Source organism: Syngnathus leptorhynchus, chromosome 18 (genome assembly GCF_054491065.1).
Source record: "Syngnathus leptorhynchus isolate UIUO chromosome 18, UIUO_Slep, whole genome shotgun sequence".
In the NCBI taxonomy this organism is placed as follows: Eukaryota; Metazoa; Chordata; class Actinopteri; order Syngnathiformes; family Syngnathidae; genus Syngnathus; species Syngnathus leptorhynchus.
In genome coordinates, this window is record NC_141212.1 from 6,495,366 (window position 1) to 6,510,316 (window position 14,951).

Here is a 14,951-nt window from a genome sequence, read left to right on the forward strand (position 1 = left end):
TTGAAACACAAAAGCAAAAATAAATGAAGAAATTTAAAAAAATCAGGCCAAATTATACATATAAAACATAAATAATAAAGAGATTTTTTTAAGAGACTTTTATTAAGAAATTGACTGTTGACTATTATGAACTATTTCATTACAATTGTCCCTTCATGTCCCTCCTTCTTCACTTCATTAATGCAATATACAGTCAAAAGTAAAGAAAGGAAAAATTGCTGGACTGCAATGCTGCAGTATCTCCAACCATATTCATGTCCCAGCGGCCATCAGTATTCAGCTAGTGAGAGGAAAACAGTGACACTGGATGGGCTCCCAGTGGCTGAGTGCGGAGGAGCAGAGCAGAGGCCTATGGAGATAGACATATGCGTGCACATACACACCTGCGTGCATCCCGTGTGGCACCTAGATCTCCTAATTTAGCCTCTAGAGAGCTGAGACGTCGGGATGTCAATCTCACAGTGTAGCTCTTTTCCCCACTTAACTTTTTATCAGAGTTTTCTCCTCATCACTACCCCTTGTATTTATAGCTGCCAAGCCTGGAGCAGCCACATATTTCTCCCACTGTATATGTGTGTGTGTATTTACCAACTGTTTATTCTTTTTTTTGCTGTGTGTGTATAGAGCTGCACAGCTGTTGATATTGTGGGGTTACGGGGTTTGGTATTTCAGTCAATTTCCACTGAGACGAAGATGAAGCACATAGGCAAGAGACAGAAGAGGAAGAGTGTGAATCGCTGGAGGAGGGAAAAAATGAGAGGGTTGAGGAAGAAAGAGATGACGGTTGAAGGGATGGGGGTTGATGGGGGGGGGGGGTTGAAGCGGATAGAGGGGTGGATAGATGGATGGATGGAGGGATGAGACGGACTTCTGGCCGAGCGAGCTGCTCTGAGACTAATTAAGGTGAGGGCAGTGGCAGAGAGGAGGTAATGATGAAGAAAAGGATTTACTCTTGCCATCCCTGCGTCTAAAATGCACAGCACCACCTCTCCAGACACCCCCTCCGTCCATCACCCCCCACCCTCCCTCCATCACCTGCTTTGCACTCCATCCCCATTTCTTCTGGTTTTCTCCTGCCATCAATACTCATTTTGTTCTTCCAACCGACAGTTTAGACAACAAAACAGGGTCGTAGTTAGTGTTAGAGGGGCAACGGAAAGTGCAACTAAGTATTGTTTGCAATAGCTTGTGAAGTCAGGTGAGCACAGGAATTTTGAAACTTTTGAGTTTAAGGGACACTTTACAGGGGAGATAACATTGTCAAAGCATTCTGGGTGACATATTTGTTATGTTTTCTCTTAATTACCTCACAGTGTTTAACTTGAATCACTTTCGCTGCCATTTTGACAGGGAAATTCATTTAGTATTTTCGGTGTAATCTTGCCAACTGTCTCTTCACTACTTCGTGCTGTGAAATTTTTTAAAAAGGCTATAAAACCAGGGGTGGCCTCCAAAAGTTACACAGTAAATTCTTAAGCAAAATGAGCTTCTGCTCCCCCCCAAAACTTTTTTGGGTCTAGGGAGTAATAGCAATTAAAAAGAAAAAAAAATACCCCTCTTTTGTTTTATCTCATTAAAAGCTGAGCTGTATAACCTTTGACCTCTTGAGTGCTCGTCTCTCACGATGTGGCAAAAGCACAGTGGATGTCCTCATTGGACAAGGTCATGACTCTGTGGGAGGGGGTGAGATTGGAGTGCTACAACAAGATGCAGGTGAGACGGAGCAGGACTACCTGTGTGTGTGTGTGTGTGTGTGTGTGTGTGTGTGTGTGTGTGTGTGTGTGTGTGTGTGTGTGTGTGTGTGTGTGTGTGCGTGCGCATGTGTGTAAGTAAAGTAGCAGCATGTCAGCGTGTGCTCTGTCAAGAGTGCTGTCAGTCACTCATCCATCCAGCTGGCTAATTGGCTCCTTACCCCTTCTCTCTCTCTTCTTCTCTCCCTCCCTCCCTCCTTTCTCTCTTTTACTCTCTACCTCCCTCTCTCACTCCCTCCATCAGCCATTGCTCCTAACTGCGCGCCGGAGGCCAAAATGCAGATGAGGACTGCCTGGCGTCAGGGGGAGCTTCTGCTCTGCTTAATTATCCGAGTGTGTGCGCGCAAGTGCGTGTGTGCGAGAGCGACGGCGCTAGCTTATCGGTTTAGCGGCCCGCACGCACGCTGAGTTTTCATTGCTGCTGTTGCTTCTATGCTAAACAGCAAAGCATCCTGGGAATTGCAGTGACAGCTCATTTTGGTTTTCTTGCAGTCTAGGTATGAAAGATGCAGAACGACAACCTGTCCCTTGCCCCCCACCCCCTTTATAACACACAAATGCACACCTTCACATATACACACTCCTCTCCACGGTGCTCATGGGAACAGGTCCGGGGCCTGTCACCAACCTCCCCCAACCTCACCCCCCTCCCCTTCGCCCCCCCTCCCTCTCTCACCATGGCGGTGACAGGGCTTGTTGACAAACGCCAGCAGTCATCAGGGCACCATGGGAAATCTTCTGCCACCATTTTGTCAGCAGAATGACAGAAGTTGTTAATGTCTCGCCTCTCGCCCTGACACGAGACGCAGCGGCTGACAGACTCTGACACATGCCATACACACAACACAAACACACACACAAACATATTTCTTAACACACACACACAATGTTGTGCGCGGCCAGATTCGACACACATCTATCCTTAAAACAATATATAGTGACCCCCAATCCTTCACACATTGAGTCAGACCAGGGACTGTTAATGAGAAGGTAGTGTATGGCTCCTAATAACTCAAGAGTGTGAGCGCAAGCAGTGTCTCCATCTAGCTCAGATCAATACACATTTACAATCCCGACAGGATATTGAGCCCGGTCAACAAGCCTTACTGCCCCCGTTATGAGAACATGATGAACTCCAGACACGAGCAACACAACCCAGAACCTCAACACACACACATAGGGACAGCTTCACTGTGCAGCCAATTAGTGCTCCTCATAAACCACTCGCTCCACTGCCGGCATCCACTTGTGTACACTTCACATTGTACCAACAAATGCGAGTGTTTGGTGCGTAGAATGACAAAATTCCCTCAAAGAATTTACAAGGCCGCAGAGTCTTAAGTCCACAGGTCTATTACTTAAGTACAGCTCTCTGCACTGGATGTCGTAAAGTGCCAGTTTCTCATTTTCTGCCAAAGTTGCACACTGCAGGATGTGTGGAGGTAGACTTCAATATTAGGATCTACTTGAAGCATTTTAAAGCCTAGAAAACAACAAAAGAACCATTACATTTGTGTAAATGCTACTTGGTGAATTGTTGCCATTGTCTACAACTGATGGCAAAGAAAACTAAATCATCTTTAGCCATTTTACATTTTATTGTTTGCTCCTGCAACCCGCTCCGCATGAGCAGTCGAAAATGGATGGATAGATTGTTTACAGAGTTTTCCCCCCCTCAAAAAAACGACTATACGCCCCTGCCTATACTATGTTGTACCACTGTACCCTGCTGGTATGCGCGTGCATGCTTCGAGTGTCACGCGGAGAGCAGGTGTGCACGCGCTACCCCAAAAACACTCGAGCAGGTGTCCGTGTGCGCCAGAGAGGATGAGATGAAAGCACGCAGACTCCACCCGCCAACCCCCTTGCACGTCCCGCTCCTCTATGCGCGTCCCGCATCATCCCCGCATCCTCCCCACGCGCTCGCCGAGGTAGACGCGTAGATTTGTAGTGACAGCAGCGGGTGCCTCCGCCAGTCATCCCCCATAAAAGGTTGGGCGTGATCAAAGCCCCGCTGAGGCAGGGAGGTGGCCCGCCTTGTCGACGCGTGTCTGTGTGTCTTCGGTGTCTCGCAGGGTTGAGGTACTTTTTTTCTTTTTTTTGAAGCTTTTAAAAACACAAAACCTCGCCTGTCTCTCTCCCCGCTATTTACATTTGAGCGGCGTTTTGCCTCGGCGGTAAAACATTGGTTTTATTCCCCGCGCCTGCAGCCGGTGACAGGCGCGGCTGCATAATCGACTCTGGAGTCGAGCGACGCTTCAACTGCAAGAATTAAATCTTTAAATACATTTTAAACGCAAGTGTCTGACTGAAGTTATGTTAACAAGGCTCTTCCAACCCGAGGTGTGTGTTGAGTAGGTTCCCAGGCGGGTGGAATAAAAAGAGCGAGGAAATGTTGATATAAATGCAGCCATCCGAGGTGAATTAGACAAACACTTGAGCGGGTGAAGCTCAGCTTTACCCCCAAATAGCTTCTCTGTAAAGTCAACTTTTTTAAGTCACCTGCCATTCACACCCTTGCTATGTTGTTTAAACATCACCAGAAAGCAGCATCCATTTCCCCCACCTCATTAAGATCAGTCATGTAGTCAAGACGCAGACAGCTATATTCACTATCAATTAATTTTGTAGGGCTGCTGACACGCATGTGTAAAAATTATTGAAAAAAAAAAAAAGATATCTTTGAAACACTAATGTGTAGTTCTTTTTGGGCCAAACAAAATTTATAAAATGAATTAGTTTAAAAAAAACTGCAAATGTATCAATAAAAGTTTGTTTTCCTTGTATAAACATATATAGTGCATTGAATATAAATGTATATTAATAATCAATTTTGTAATGATAATGTGTAATAATTGCAATTGTAATTGAATTTGCACAGCACTACAAACTAAGAACACCATACATTTCTAAACATTTCTACATGTCAAGTATTATAAAATTAATTTGAAGCAATGGTAAAAAAAAAAAAAATGCACATGCATTCTGTCATCACATCCTTTAATTCAAACAGTTTATAAGAAAAAAAAAAACATTCTAACAAGTATAAACAGCATGATTTTAACTCTGTTGAAGGCCTTAACAGCATCATGATTGATACATTTGGCTCAAAGTGCCGACATGATGCTTCTGCCATTCCCTAAAACCAAAAGGCAACATTCCTCAACATTTCACTGCTATAAATTAACAGCTCGCACCCACTCAAGATTGACTCCTCAAGGCAAAGTGGTGCAAATATTTACATTTGGGCTGTAACTTAATGTGTGTGAGTGTGTTGAATTTGTGATGAATCTGGTTATGTTGGTTAGTGATGGTAGTTTACATGGTTTACTGGGGGTAGGCTTCAATCACCATGGCGTGACCCTGAAAAACATAAGTGTCAGCATAATTTAAAAAACGTAAAAAACAAAATTGACGTTTACATATATGGCTGCTAGCCGCGACTCACCAGTCCTCCAGCAGCGCACGCTGCCACAAGTCCAAACTGTCCTCCTTCTTTCTGCAGTCTGTGTGCAACCGTGGTGACCAGTCTGCAACCAGTAGCACCGAATGGATGGCCCAAGGACAGAGAGCCTCCCCAGTTATTAAACTTCTCCATGGGAGGAGTACCCACCTTTAAGGGAAGTTTGATTGAAGTTAGAAAAGGATTGACAGACTGAGAACCCCCCAAAAAAAAAATCATGAACCTTTGTTTTTCTGCCCATGTATGTCTGGGCAAACCAATCTGAGTCCATGGCCTTCAGATTTGCCATAATCTGACCCTGGAAAATAAAACGATAAGCAAAACGTCAACTGTGTTACAACGCATGCCAAATAGAGAATATTGATTTCAACTGATACTAAGCAGAGCAAGGATCGTAATTTTAACCTGACTACAGCTTGCATCAATTCCTCTGTGATAACTTACTGCAAATGCCTCGTGGAATTCAAAAACATCAATGTCATTCATGGTCAAGCCAGCACGTTCTAAGGCCTTGGGTGTAGCGTAAGTTGGCCTGAAAGGGTCAGTTAGAGTAGTTCACACTTAAAAATTGGATATGCGAATATTTATAAACAGTAATGTAAAAAAAAAAAAAGAAAAACACCATCAGTGCAAGGATTGACTCACCCCAGGAGTAGTTGATCTTTGGGGTCCTGAGACACGTAAACAAAGTCTCTGTCATGAAGAATATAAAGAAACTTTAATCAAGTGTTAATAGGGATGAAATGATGCCATTAAATAAGCAGGAGGTGCAGTTACCTCAGGTAGGCTTTAGGCTTGTAGCCCATTGCCAGAGCTTTCTCTTCAGACATAATGAGCACAGCAGAGGCACCGTCAGTCTGAAAGCGTGAATAAGTATAATGCCAGTTTAGTAAGAAAACTTGACTAGACCAGAGGAGCTGGAAAGCTTAACAGTTGGGGCAGCGCTTGTGTTCGGCTTACCAAAAAGGACGAGTTGGCGGCGGTGACGGTGCCGTGAGGTTTAACAAAGGCTGGTTTCAGTTTGGCCATCTGCTCCTTGGAGGATGGACGGATGCCGTTGTCCTTGGAAACAATATCACGGCCTAAAAAGGACGAACCATCATGTAGAAAAATATGGCGGACCCTTGCACACTCGTGGTTCGAATATTCTTATATTCCAGAAAACACGCAAGTGAGATTTGTTATAAGATACATATGTGATTAAATATTTACCAGGCACTTTAAAGGAGATGACATCCTGCAGCAGACCTGCATCTTGGGCTTTTTTGGCAAAAGTGTGAGATCTCAAAGCAAACTCATCCTGCTCCACTCTGGAGACTCCAAACGCTGCGGCCAGGCGGTCGGCACTGTGTCCCATCGTTTCGGCAGTAGAGAACTCTGCGACAGCGGGCAGCTTCGGGTACAAAGTAAAAGTGCGGCATTGTAATGGATGCGCTATCTCATATTTTTACAACTATCAAGGCACTGATATTGAATTCTGAAAGTTTTTGGCAGAGTGAATTTTCTTTTTGGTGCAACCCTATTTACAATCAATAATGTGAACACATACTTCTGGTGAGAGGTGTGCCATACGGATGCTTCCAATTAGACCGAGCCTCTGGCCGAGGGTCTTTGCCCTACTGAGCGCTAACATCGTCTTCCTCATCTTGCGGCTGTGACGGATAGGAACGTCGGACATGAATTCGACTCCACCTGCCACTACCGCGTCACACTGCCCGGCAGCAATTAGGCCAACAGCTAGAAAGAGACAAATAAAAGTTAGGCAGGCAACTGAAACTGAAAGAGATAACAAACTAAATCACTATTTACTTGATTGAATTTCAGATTTAGGTCTGGTTTTACAAACAGAATGGATGCAGTCATAGTGGCTCTGACATACCTGAGGTCATGGCCTGATTGGAGGAGATACAAGCCATGGTGACTGTATGAGCGGGGATCTTATTGGAGAAGCCTGCACCCAGTGCTGCCTGAGAACAAGGTGAAGGATAAAGCTCATCAGGAGCAGCTCTTTCTATATTTATGTGTAAATGAGTGTTAATACCTCTCTTGCAACATTGCTTGTTTTAACCTCCTGAATGACTGTTCCATAAATTATGTAGTCCACAGCATCCTTGGGTAAGCCTGTTTTGTGCAGAAGACCTCTACAAAAAAATAAATAAAAAAATAGCCCGGATAAAATGATTTTATGCCAGTGAGCCAAGGTAACACACACTTACTGTAGAGCTGCTCTGGCCAAGTCGTGAGGCATCAGGTCAGCATAGCTATAAATAAAGAAACATTAACATCAAGTGACTGAGATCATTTTTCGGGTAAAGTGGTAGAGTAATACGCACGTAGTTCCAGACAGTAGGAAGGGAGTTCGCACTCCTTCCACCAGTACTACGTTCCTCACGCCAGGACGGGCTAGTGTCTTCTTGCTTTTTGTCTGAGCTGAAAAACATTGACACTCATTAGCCTCATGCTTGTGTTTGTTCAAACAGTGTGAGTCTATACCTTGAGCGTTTAGTTGAGTCGTCATGCTAAGGGATCGTGCGGCTGGAACACAGTGACAAAGATATTATGATTTAAATACATATTGAAGCAAAATGGGTATAATAGAGCTCAATAAAGACAAATCTCTAAATTGTAATGATGGTTTACCATACTGCACAGCCCACGAGGGGTTGACAGGGGAGCTCCGCATAGACTTCAAGAGCATGGAAGCCATAATGTTCTGCAAAGAAAAGTGCAGCAAAAGGTAATGATAGTACATCTCGCACAAAATAATGACAAGGTATACAGGATAGCTGGGAACTTCTACATTGGATGAAATGAACATTGGATGTACACTGAATACTCCATAGTTGACATAGCGCTTATGACGTAGCAACATTGGGTTAGTTTTTGGCCTGTTATACCTACGAAGCCCGAGGAGCTGGTAATTGAGCAAACACAAAAATCCCTTCATTTAAATGCAGGCGCGCAGAATGTACTAGCATGACAATCCTTATGACATTTCATTGACGGTCACCCAGTTAGCCCAAGCCTTGCCAATCCTGTCCGACCTTTCACCTATATTTCTTAACTTGATCATGTCAAGACCAAAACGGGATCAGATGCATTGCAAAGTTGATTGTGCAATTGCAAGCAGTTCAAGAAATGTCTTACAAACTACATGATATAAATTCGGTCTGTATTATACAGTACTACAGCGTTGAGAATGAGACTGTTAGCTTGCTGGCAGCCCTGCTTTCCTTCATCGCCAGGTTTTCTATTCATTATTTCAACACATCTTTGGCTGATTACTGCAAGTTCGAAAGATATGATAAATTCAATCACTTGAACGATAATAAGGCTGAGATTTTACCTGTATACTACTTCAAGTATGTTCGCGTCCCTGTCAAAGGCTTTGCCGGGTGCAGTACAACTGGACTACAAACCCGATTTCAGTTTTTCAGGACCCAAGTGTAAATTAGCTGACCAAACCTATGCCAGAACGCGTTCTACCTTTGCAATGACAATATGAACCTTATATCCCTTTTCAGAATTTATAATAAAGAAATGTATATTTTTGAAATAACAAATATATTATTTTTCATTAAAATAGTAGTATTATTTTCATTACAGAGTATTTATAGCATGGCGATTTATCTTACAACTCACAGTCTTTACGTCACTTGACTTTCCCAAACGTGTTGCGCCCCCTTCAGTTCAAACGTTTTATTTACAGTTTCCACTTTCAGTTAGACATGGCTGCTACTCTTTTTGCCAGCAGTTTTTCCAGGTTTCCTTCCATAAAATGCATCATTTTGTCAGGTATGTGACACAAACACATGCAATAATCTACTAGTCCAAATGCAGATCATACATGAATTTCCGATGATGCTATGTTTCTTAATTCTATGAGAGCCTGGGTGAACCTTCACCTCGATCAGAACAACAATAATTAAACGTTACGCAAGGTGGCGCTGTTGTAGTAGCTAATAAACTGCCTTTTACAAATGTACGTATACAATTTATTCTGTTAATGCTTTGATTTGACGATTCCCCCCCCCCCCCCCCCCCACTAATGAAAATGAAAATTGCTTTGTAATACTATATAAAGATTCAACATTCGAAGTGGTTATTTGTGAACAAAAATGTTTCCCCTGTTCAGTATACGATTAAATTATTCTACATGGATGAGAATATAATATTTGTGTAAAATAAATATTTTTTTAGCCTAAAAAAACACTATACAAATACAAGCATTGCAATTGTACTGTCAAATGAAAGCATTGGTGCAAAAATATAATGACCAGTGACACAAAATGGGGGCAATGTAGAGCCAAATTCATTTTCTGTCTCTTCTTTCATAGGCTATGCAAGACGGTTAATCTCTGTGTCCTCATCACTGGCAGGTTCCTATAAATTCTATGCTCCAACATATTTTCTTTTAGCTTCTTTTGCTCCCTCTCAGTTGTAAAACTTTCGATTTTGTCCTGTGACACTGACATACTCATGGGACATAATCGTACAAAATGTGTCTCTATATATCTGATAATCTGTTTTCTCCATCAAGCACGAACACACGTCAGCTACGAGCTCAAGGATGACATTGCGGTTATCCGACTCAATGATCCGGCATCCAAGGTGAGCTTGTTTACAAATGAGACACACGCCACAGCGATTGCAAATTATTCTTCTCGACTTAGTTTCACAGTGACTGACTGTATATGACATGATTATTCATGTGTTTGTGCAGGTGAACACACTGTCTATGCAGATGCAGTCTGAGCTGACAGAAGTGATGAATGAGATCTGGTCAAACGGAGCCGTGAAAAGCGCTGTCCTTATCTCCAGTAAGCCTGGCTGCTTTATTGCTGGAGCAGACATCACGTAAGCTGCACGTTCGCACTTTTGGACTTCCCACACTACATGTCTGACCACATGATGAATGTATTTAAATATAAAGTTAATATTTGACAATTTACTGTGTGTCTCCTTTTTGTCTCAGTATGATCCAGGCCTGTAAAACGAGTGAGGAGGTTACTCATCTCTCTCAAGAAGGTCAGAAGATGTTTGAGAAGATTGAGAAATCTCCCATCCCCATTGTTGCTGCTATCAATGGCTCATGTTTAGGTGGAGGCCTTGAGGTGTGTGTGTGTGTGTGTGTGTGTGTGTGTGTGTGTGTGTGTGTGTGTGTGTGTGTGTGTGTGTGTGTGTGTGTGTGTGTGTGTGTGTGTGTACGTTTATGTTTAAAATCTAGAAAATTGGAAATATCTGTTGAAGGTGAACCCTCTAAAACCAGATTTTGTCTGCAGTTTGCCATATCCTGCCAGTATCGAATCGCTACCAAAAGTCGGAAAACAATACTGGGCACACCAGAGGTCATGCTCGGACTGCTGCCTGGAGCGGGTGGCACCCAGAGACTACCTCAAATGGTATACAAACACACACACATGTTAATCAGTCATCACTAAACGCTCATAAGCCCTGCCTCATTGTTGCGCAAGTAGCGACTGAATTACACCAAAGTATGTTAAGGTCAAGCCTCTCAAGGGGCATATTAGCTGACAATACGTGTGAAATGTTTGTTTGTGTGTGTGTAGGTGGGTCTCCCTGGAGCATTTGACATGATGCTGACTGGCAGGAATATCCGCGCTGATAAAGCTAAGAAGATGGGCCTAGTGCACCAGCTTGTGGATCCTCTGGGTAAGTGCTCTGCATGACATTTTTTCAAATTCTACATTTTATTGGGCTTTCTGGTTACACTCACAGCAATGAAGGCAAACTTTCCATGAAGCATATTTATGAGTTGAGTTTATGACCCTAATTCAAACAATGTGTTAAGAACAATATTATAATATAGATGTAAACGCAGCCAGAATTTCAATCTGTTAGTCATCTGTTTTTACCTCCCTTTTCGATGTAATGACTGTTTCCAATAATTCCAGGTCCTGGTGTGAAGCCGGCAGAGGAGAGAACAATTGACTACTTGGAGGAAGTAGCGGTAAGCGTGGCCAAAGGCATCGCCGATAAGACGGTTCCACTTTCAAAAAAGAAAAGTATGATACAAAGTAAGTGTATTGGTCGTACAAATCTCATTATAATGTAACAGTGTTTTTTTTTTTTAAATATCATTTAGCCAGATTGAATCAGCAAACAATTGAAAATATAGACATGATTGATTGTGGAGTTTCTATGGGTGAATGCAAAATGGCCGCCATCAACTTTGTGTGTGTAGGGTTACAGGAAAAAGTGATGGGTCTTGGCCCAGTGAAGAAAATAATCTACAAGACTGTCAGTGAGAAGGTTCAGAAACAAACAAAAGGACTCTACCCCGCTCCTGTCAAAATTATTGAGGTAGGCAATGCAGAATGTAGCAAACAGCAGTTCAATTAAAACACCGGACTCAACTTATGTTTGCGTGTGTGAACAAGTAGTCGGTCAAGACCGGAGTGGAGCAGGGAAGAGAAGCAGGCTATCAGGCTGAGGCTAAGGTATGTTTATTGTCATTATTATTTCACAAAGAACAAGTAAAATAAAGAGTAGGGAGAAGATAAAGTTATATTGTTGAAATAAATCAAGGGAAGAGCGGAGCCTATTGCGTCATGGGACGTCCCTGAGCAGTCTAGGCCCATAACAGTCGGTCCTAAATATAAATAAATCAAAAAGGCAAGTCGTCTTTAATATAAAGTGTGTCTGCCTCCCAGGGGAGAGAGATTCACAATTTCTACTGGAAAAAAAAGACTTCTTTCTGAAAGCAGACCATAAAGAACTTGAGAAAGCTCTTCAGATTGTATTCTAAACTACTCTTCTCTTTTACGCAGAACTTTGGTAAACTGGCTGTGACATCAGAGTCCAAAGCTTTAATCGGCCTTTACCATGGTCAAGTGATTTGTAAGAAGAACCGATTCGGGACCCCGGAAAAGGAAGTCAAGTATTGAATGAGTTGTATGAATATTTTGGCTTGATAAGACAAATACTGATCCATTGATCTGTTGATGGTGTCCCGCTAACATTTTCTGTTTGCCAGGACTCTTGCAATCCTGGGTGCAGGACTAATGGGTGCTGGTGTTGCTCAGGTGTCCATAGACAACGGACTCAACACCTTACTGAAGGACACCACAGTTGAAGGCATCAGCAGAGGAGAAGATCAGGTCTACAAAGGGTACAAAATTCTTGCGCTACAGTAATCTGCAACAAAGGTCGGAGAGTCATCTCAATTTGATTGTCTCGTTAGTCTCAACGAGAAGGTGAAGAAGAAGACGTTGTCCTCTTTTGACCGCGACGCTACGCTATCCAACCTCTCAGCCCAGCTGGACTTCACAGGCTTCTCATCCGCCGACATGGTGCTCGAGGCCGTGTTTGAGGATATCAACGTTAAACACAAAGTCCTCAAGGAGATAGAAGCAGTGCGTACATTCTGATCACACCCAATACGATTACATTTCTCCTTGCTAGTTTTTTTTTTTTTTTCATCTATGTACAGGTGACCCCGCCTCACTGCGTGTTTGCCTCCAACACTTCAGCACTGCCCATTAAGGATATTGCTGCTGCCAGCAAACGGCCTGAAAAGGTGACAATACAGTTCTTGTCTTTGGTGTATTTTCTTTTGCTACTACCAACATTTGAATATTTGATTATGTAATGCGCAGGTGATTGGCATGCACTACTTCTCACCAGTGGACAAAATGCAACTGCTGGAGATCATCACTACCGATAAAACATCCAAAGACACGCTGGCCTCAGCTGTGAGCGTCGGCCTCAAACAGGGCAAGATCGTCATTGTTGTCGGGGTAAGACAAATTGCTGTGTCAGCAATGTAAAAATCATTTGTAAGATTTCTGATTGAAGTATGTGTGTGTCTTTTTTTTTTTATTTCTTTTTTTACTGCTACTAACTTGGTATACAGGATGGTCCTGGTTTTTACACCACTCGCTGCTTGGCTCCCATGCTAGCAGAAGCTGTCAGGGTGCTTCAGGTAACTCCAAATTTTTCAATGTACACAAAGAGCATTTAATTAAATAGCCACTTACCAGTGACTTTTATTTTAATCCAGGAGGGTGTAGGTCCAAAGAAGCTTGACAACTTGACAACCAGCTTTGGCTTTCCCGTCGGCGCGGCAACACTTGCCGATGAAGTTGGCATTGATGTGGCAGCCCATGTGGCCGAAGTACTGTCATTTGCATGAGTCATGTGGTTTAAGCCCAACATTGAGCTCTGCTCTCCAGGAAAACCACACTTTGAAAAATGTTCTGATAATCATGTATGCTGTATGTATTTGATTGTAGGATCTTGGCAAAGCTTTTGGTTCTCGCTTTGGAGGTGGAAATGTGGAGGTTCTTAAGACCATGGTAGAGCAAGGCTTCAAAGGTAACATTTACATCAATCCGTTGTGCCACCTTTGTCCTCAATAGGGACGGAAATAAAGAATTAGGACCGTAAAAAGGATATTATAAATTCTTATGTGTCATGTTATTGCATAATTTTTGTGTGCTTAAAGTCTATTTTCATCTGAAGGCCGTAAATCAGGAAAAGGGTGTTTCATCTACGGCAAAAGAAAAAATGACAAGCGCGTGAATTCTGATGCCGAGGCAATTCTCAAGAAATACAAACTCACTGCCCTTCCCGCCGTGTAAGGGGTGCTTTGTTTTCACTAGGTCATTGATTTCTCAGTTAAAAGTCTCTAAAAGTAACCTTGTTTTTTTGTTGCAGTTCTTCAGAGTCTGACATCCAGTACCGGCTTGTGTCTCGCTTTGTGAACGAGGCCTTATTGTGTCTTCAGGAGGGAATCCTGAAAAATCCAGTAGAGGGAGACATTGGCGCTGTCTTTGGACTTGGCTTTCCTCCCTGTTTTGGTGGTAAGGCACAAACACACATTTGCATCCTTACGCAAAGAAATGACTTGGAATGATCAGTTGGAATATTTTAGTCCACAAGTGACCACAAATCTGAACTGATTGGTCTGTGTGCATGAAGGTCCATTCAGGTTTGTGGATTCATTCGGCGCAGCGCATCTTGTCAGCACCATGATGCGTTTTGAGGAAGTGTACGGAAACCAGTTCACACCGTGCCAACTCTTACTGGACCACGCTAAAGACTCCAGCAAAAAATTCCACAATTGAACCCATCATTCAGCATCATAAAATCAGGTCAATATCAATAAGTTGGTTATTTTTGCTTGCGCTTTAGGAGCATTTTTGCGAAATCACAGTGAGACTTCTGAAAGACTTTTTCAAGGTCAAAGTTAGCAGAAATGGAACACTGGTGAGTTGAGGCAACCCTCGCGTCAACATTGGCACATTTGGTTTCCAATGTGAAACCAGAACATGAGTTCCAATAAACATTTTATTTGAATGTTAAAAGAATATTTATTATATTACCATACATTAATGTTGTGGTGTATTACTTTAATATTTATTGTGATATTTAACTGTCCCGACTCAATAATGAGCTTTTTGATGTCCATTTCGTGTCACTCTTGCTCCGTACTGACTAAAAATGATAAGAAGAGCATAAAAGCCTCAATATTAGTAATCATGTTTTTGTAGCAGCTCATGAGAATGAATTTAACAGTTTGTACTTTTGACTCCACGATGGTTGCAGCTAGTAACAGGTTCTGAATTAAAAGACTTGGGCACTTTTTGACTTGTACTTGTATTTGTACACAATTTCTACTCCCAATGGAACTGAACTGCGACTTTAATTACAATTTAGAAAGAAGAAGGAATAGATGTAAATTTATTTAAAGCTGTAAGACAAAATCTAGCAGC

General features: G+C 42.5%; 2 protein-coding genes across 3 annotated transcripts; one reads left to right on the forward strand and one right to left on the reverse strand.

The window, feature by feature from the left end:
- Positions 1-4,734: 4,734 nt before the first annotated feature.
- Positions 4,735-8,715, reverse strand: hadhb (hydroxyacyl-CoA dehydrogenase trifunctional multienzyme complex subunit beta). The gene is made up of 16 exons (XM_085937879.1): positions 8,561-8,715; positions 7,855-7,927; positions 7,708-7,749; positions 7,548-7,644; positions 7,431-7,475; positions 7,256-7,355; positions 7,094-7,181; positions 6,764-6,951; positions 6,427-6,607; positions 6,175-6,296; positions 5,992-6,071; positions 5,860-5,907; positions 5,659-5,746; positions 5,438-5,512; positions 5,200-5,364; positions 4,735-5,114 (listed from the first exon to the last, which is right to left on the reverse strand). The coding sequence occupies exons 2-16, from the start codon at positions 7,919-7,921 to the stop codon at positions 5,079-5,081; spliced, it is 1,422 nt and encodes a 473-aa protein (XP_085794005.1). The 5' UTR covers positions 7,922-7,927; positions 8,561-8,715; the 3' UTR covers positions 4,735-5,078.
- Positions 8,716-8,870: 155 nt separating this feature from the next.
- On the forward strand, positions 8,871-14,811 carry hadhaa (hydroxyacyl-CoA dehydrogenase trifunctional multienzyme complex subunit alpha a). 2 transcript variants are annotated; one of them, XM_085937878.1, is made up of 21 exons: positions 8,871-9,009; positions 9,552-9,593; positions 9,755-9,825; positions 9,938-10,071; positions 10,190-10,328; positions 10,497-10,616; positions 10,785-10,887; positions 11,130-11,252; positions 11,420-11,538; positions 11,619-11,675; positions 12,006-12,115; positions 12,212-12,346; positions 12,419-12,590; positions 12,668-12,754; positions 12,834-12,974; positions 13,091-13,159; positions 13,238-13,351; positions 13,470-13,551; positions 13,699-13,813; positions 13,894-14,039; positions 14,158-14,811. In XM_085937878.1, exons 1-21 carry the CDS (start codon positions 8,943-8,945, stop codon positions 14,301-14,303), a joined length of 2,292 nt encoding a protein of 763 aa, XP_085794004.1. In that variant the 5' UTR covers positions 8,871-8,942; the 3' UTR covers positions 14,304-14,811. The 2 variants fall into 2 exon arrangements, 1 of the variants encoding a protein (XP_085794004.1); XR_015068911.1 differs by lacking the exon at positions 13,699-13,813 and having other exon boundaries at positions 14,158-14,305.
- The last annotated feature ends 140 nt before the right edge of the window (positions 14,812-14,951 follow it).

Excerpts from the sequence above, each read along its gene's own strand:
- hadhb (XM_085937879.1), bottom strand. The coding sequence starts at position 7,921 with ATGGCTTCCATGCTCTTGAAGTCTATGCGGAGCTCCCCTGTCAACCCC. Across the intron at positions 7,750-7,854 it reads CTCGTGGGCTGTGCAGTATG|CCGCACGATCCCTTAGCATG; the intron begins GTAAACCATCAT and ends ACTGTGTTCCAG. Across the intron at positions 5,365-5,437 it reads ACATGGGCAGAAAAACAAAG|GTGGGTACTCCTCCCATGGA; the intron begins GTTCATGATTTT and ends CTTCCCTTAAAG.
- hadhaa (XM_085937878.1), top strand. The coding sequence starts at position 8,943 with ATGGCTGCTACTCTTTTTGCCAGCAGTTTTTCCAGGTTTCCTTCCATA. Across the intron at positions 10,888-11,129 it reads CCAGCTTGTGGATCCTCTGG|GTCCTGGTGTGAAGCCGGCA; the intron begins GTAAGTGCTCTG and ends CAATAATTCCAG. Across the intron at positions 11,539-11,618 it reads CTCCTGTCAAAATTATTGAG|TCGGTCAAGACCGGAGTGGA; the intron begins GTAGGCAATGCA and ends GTGAACAAGTAG.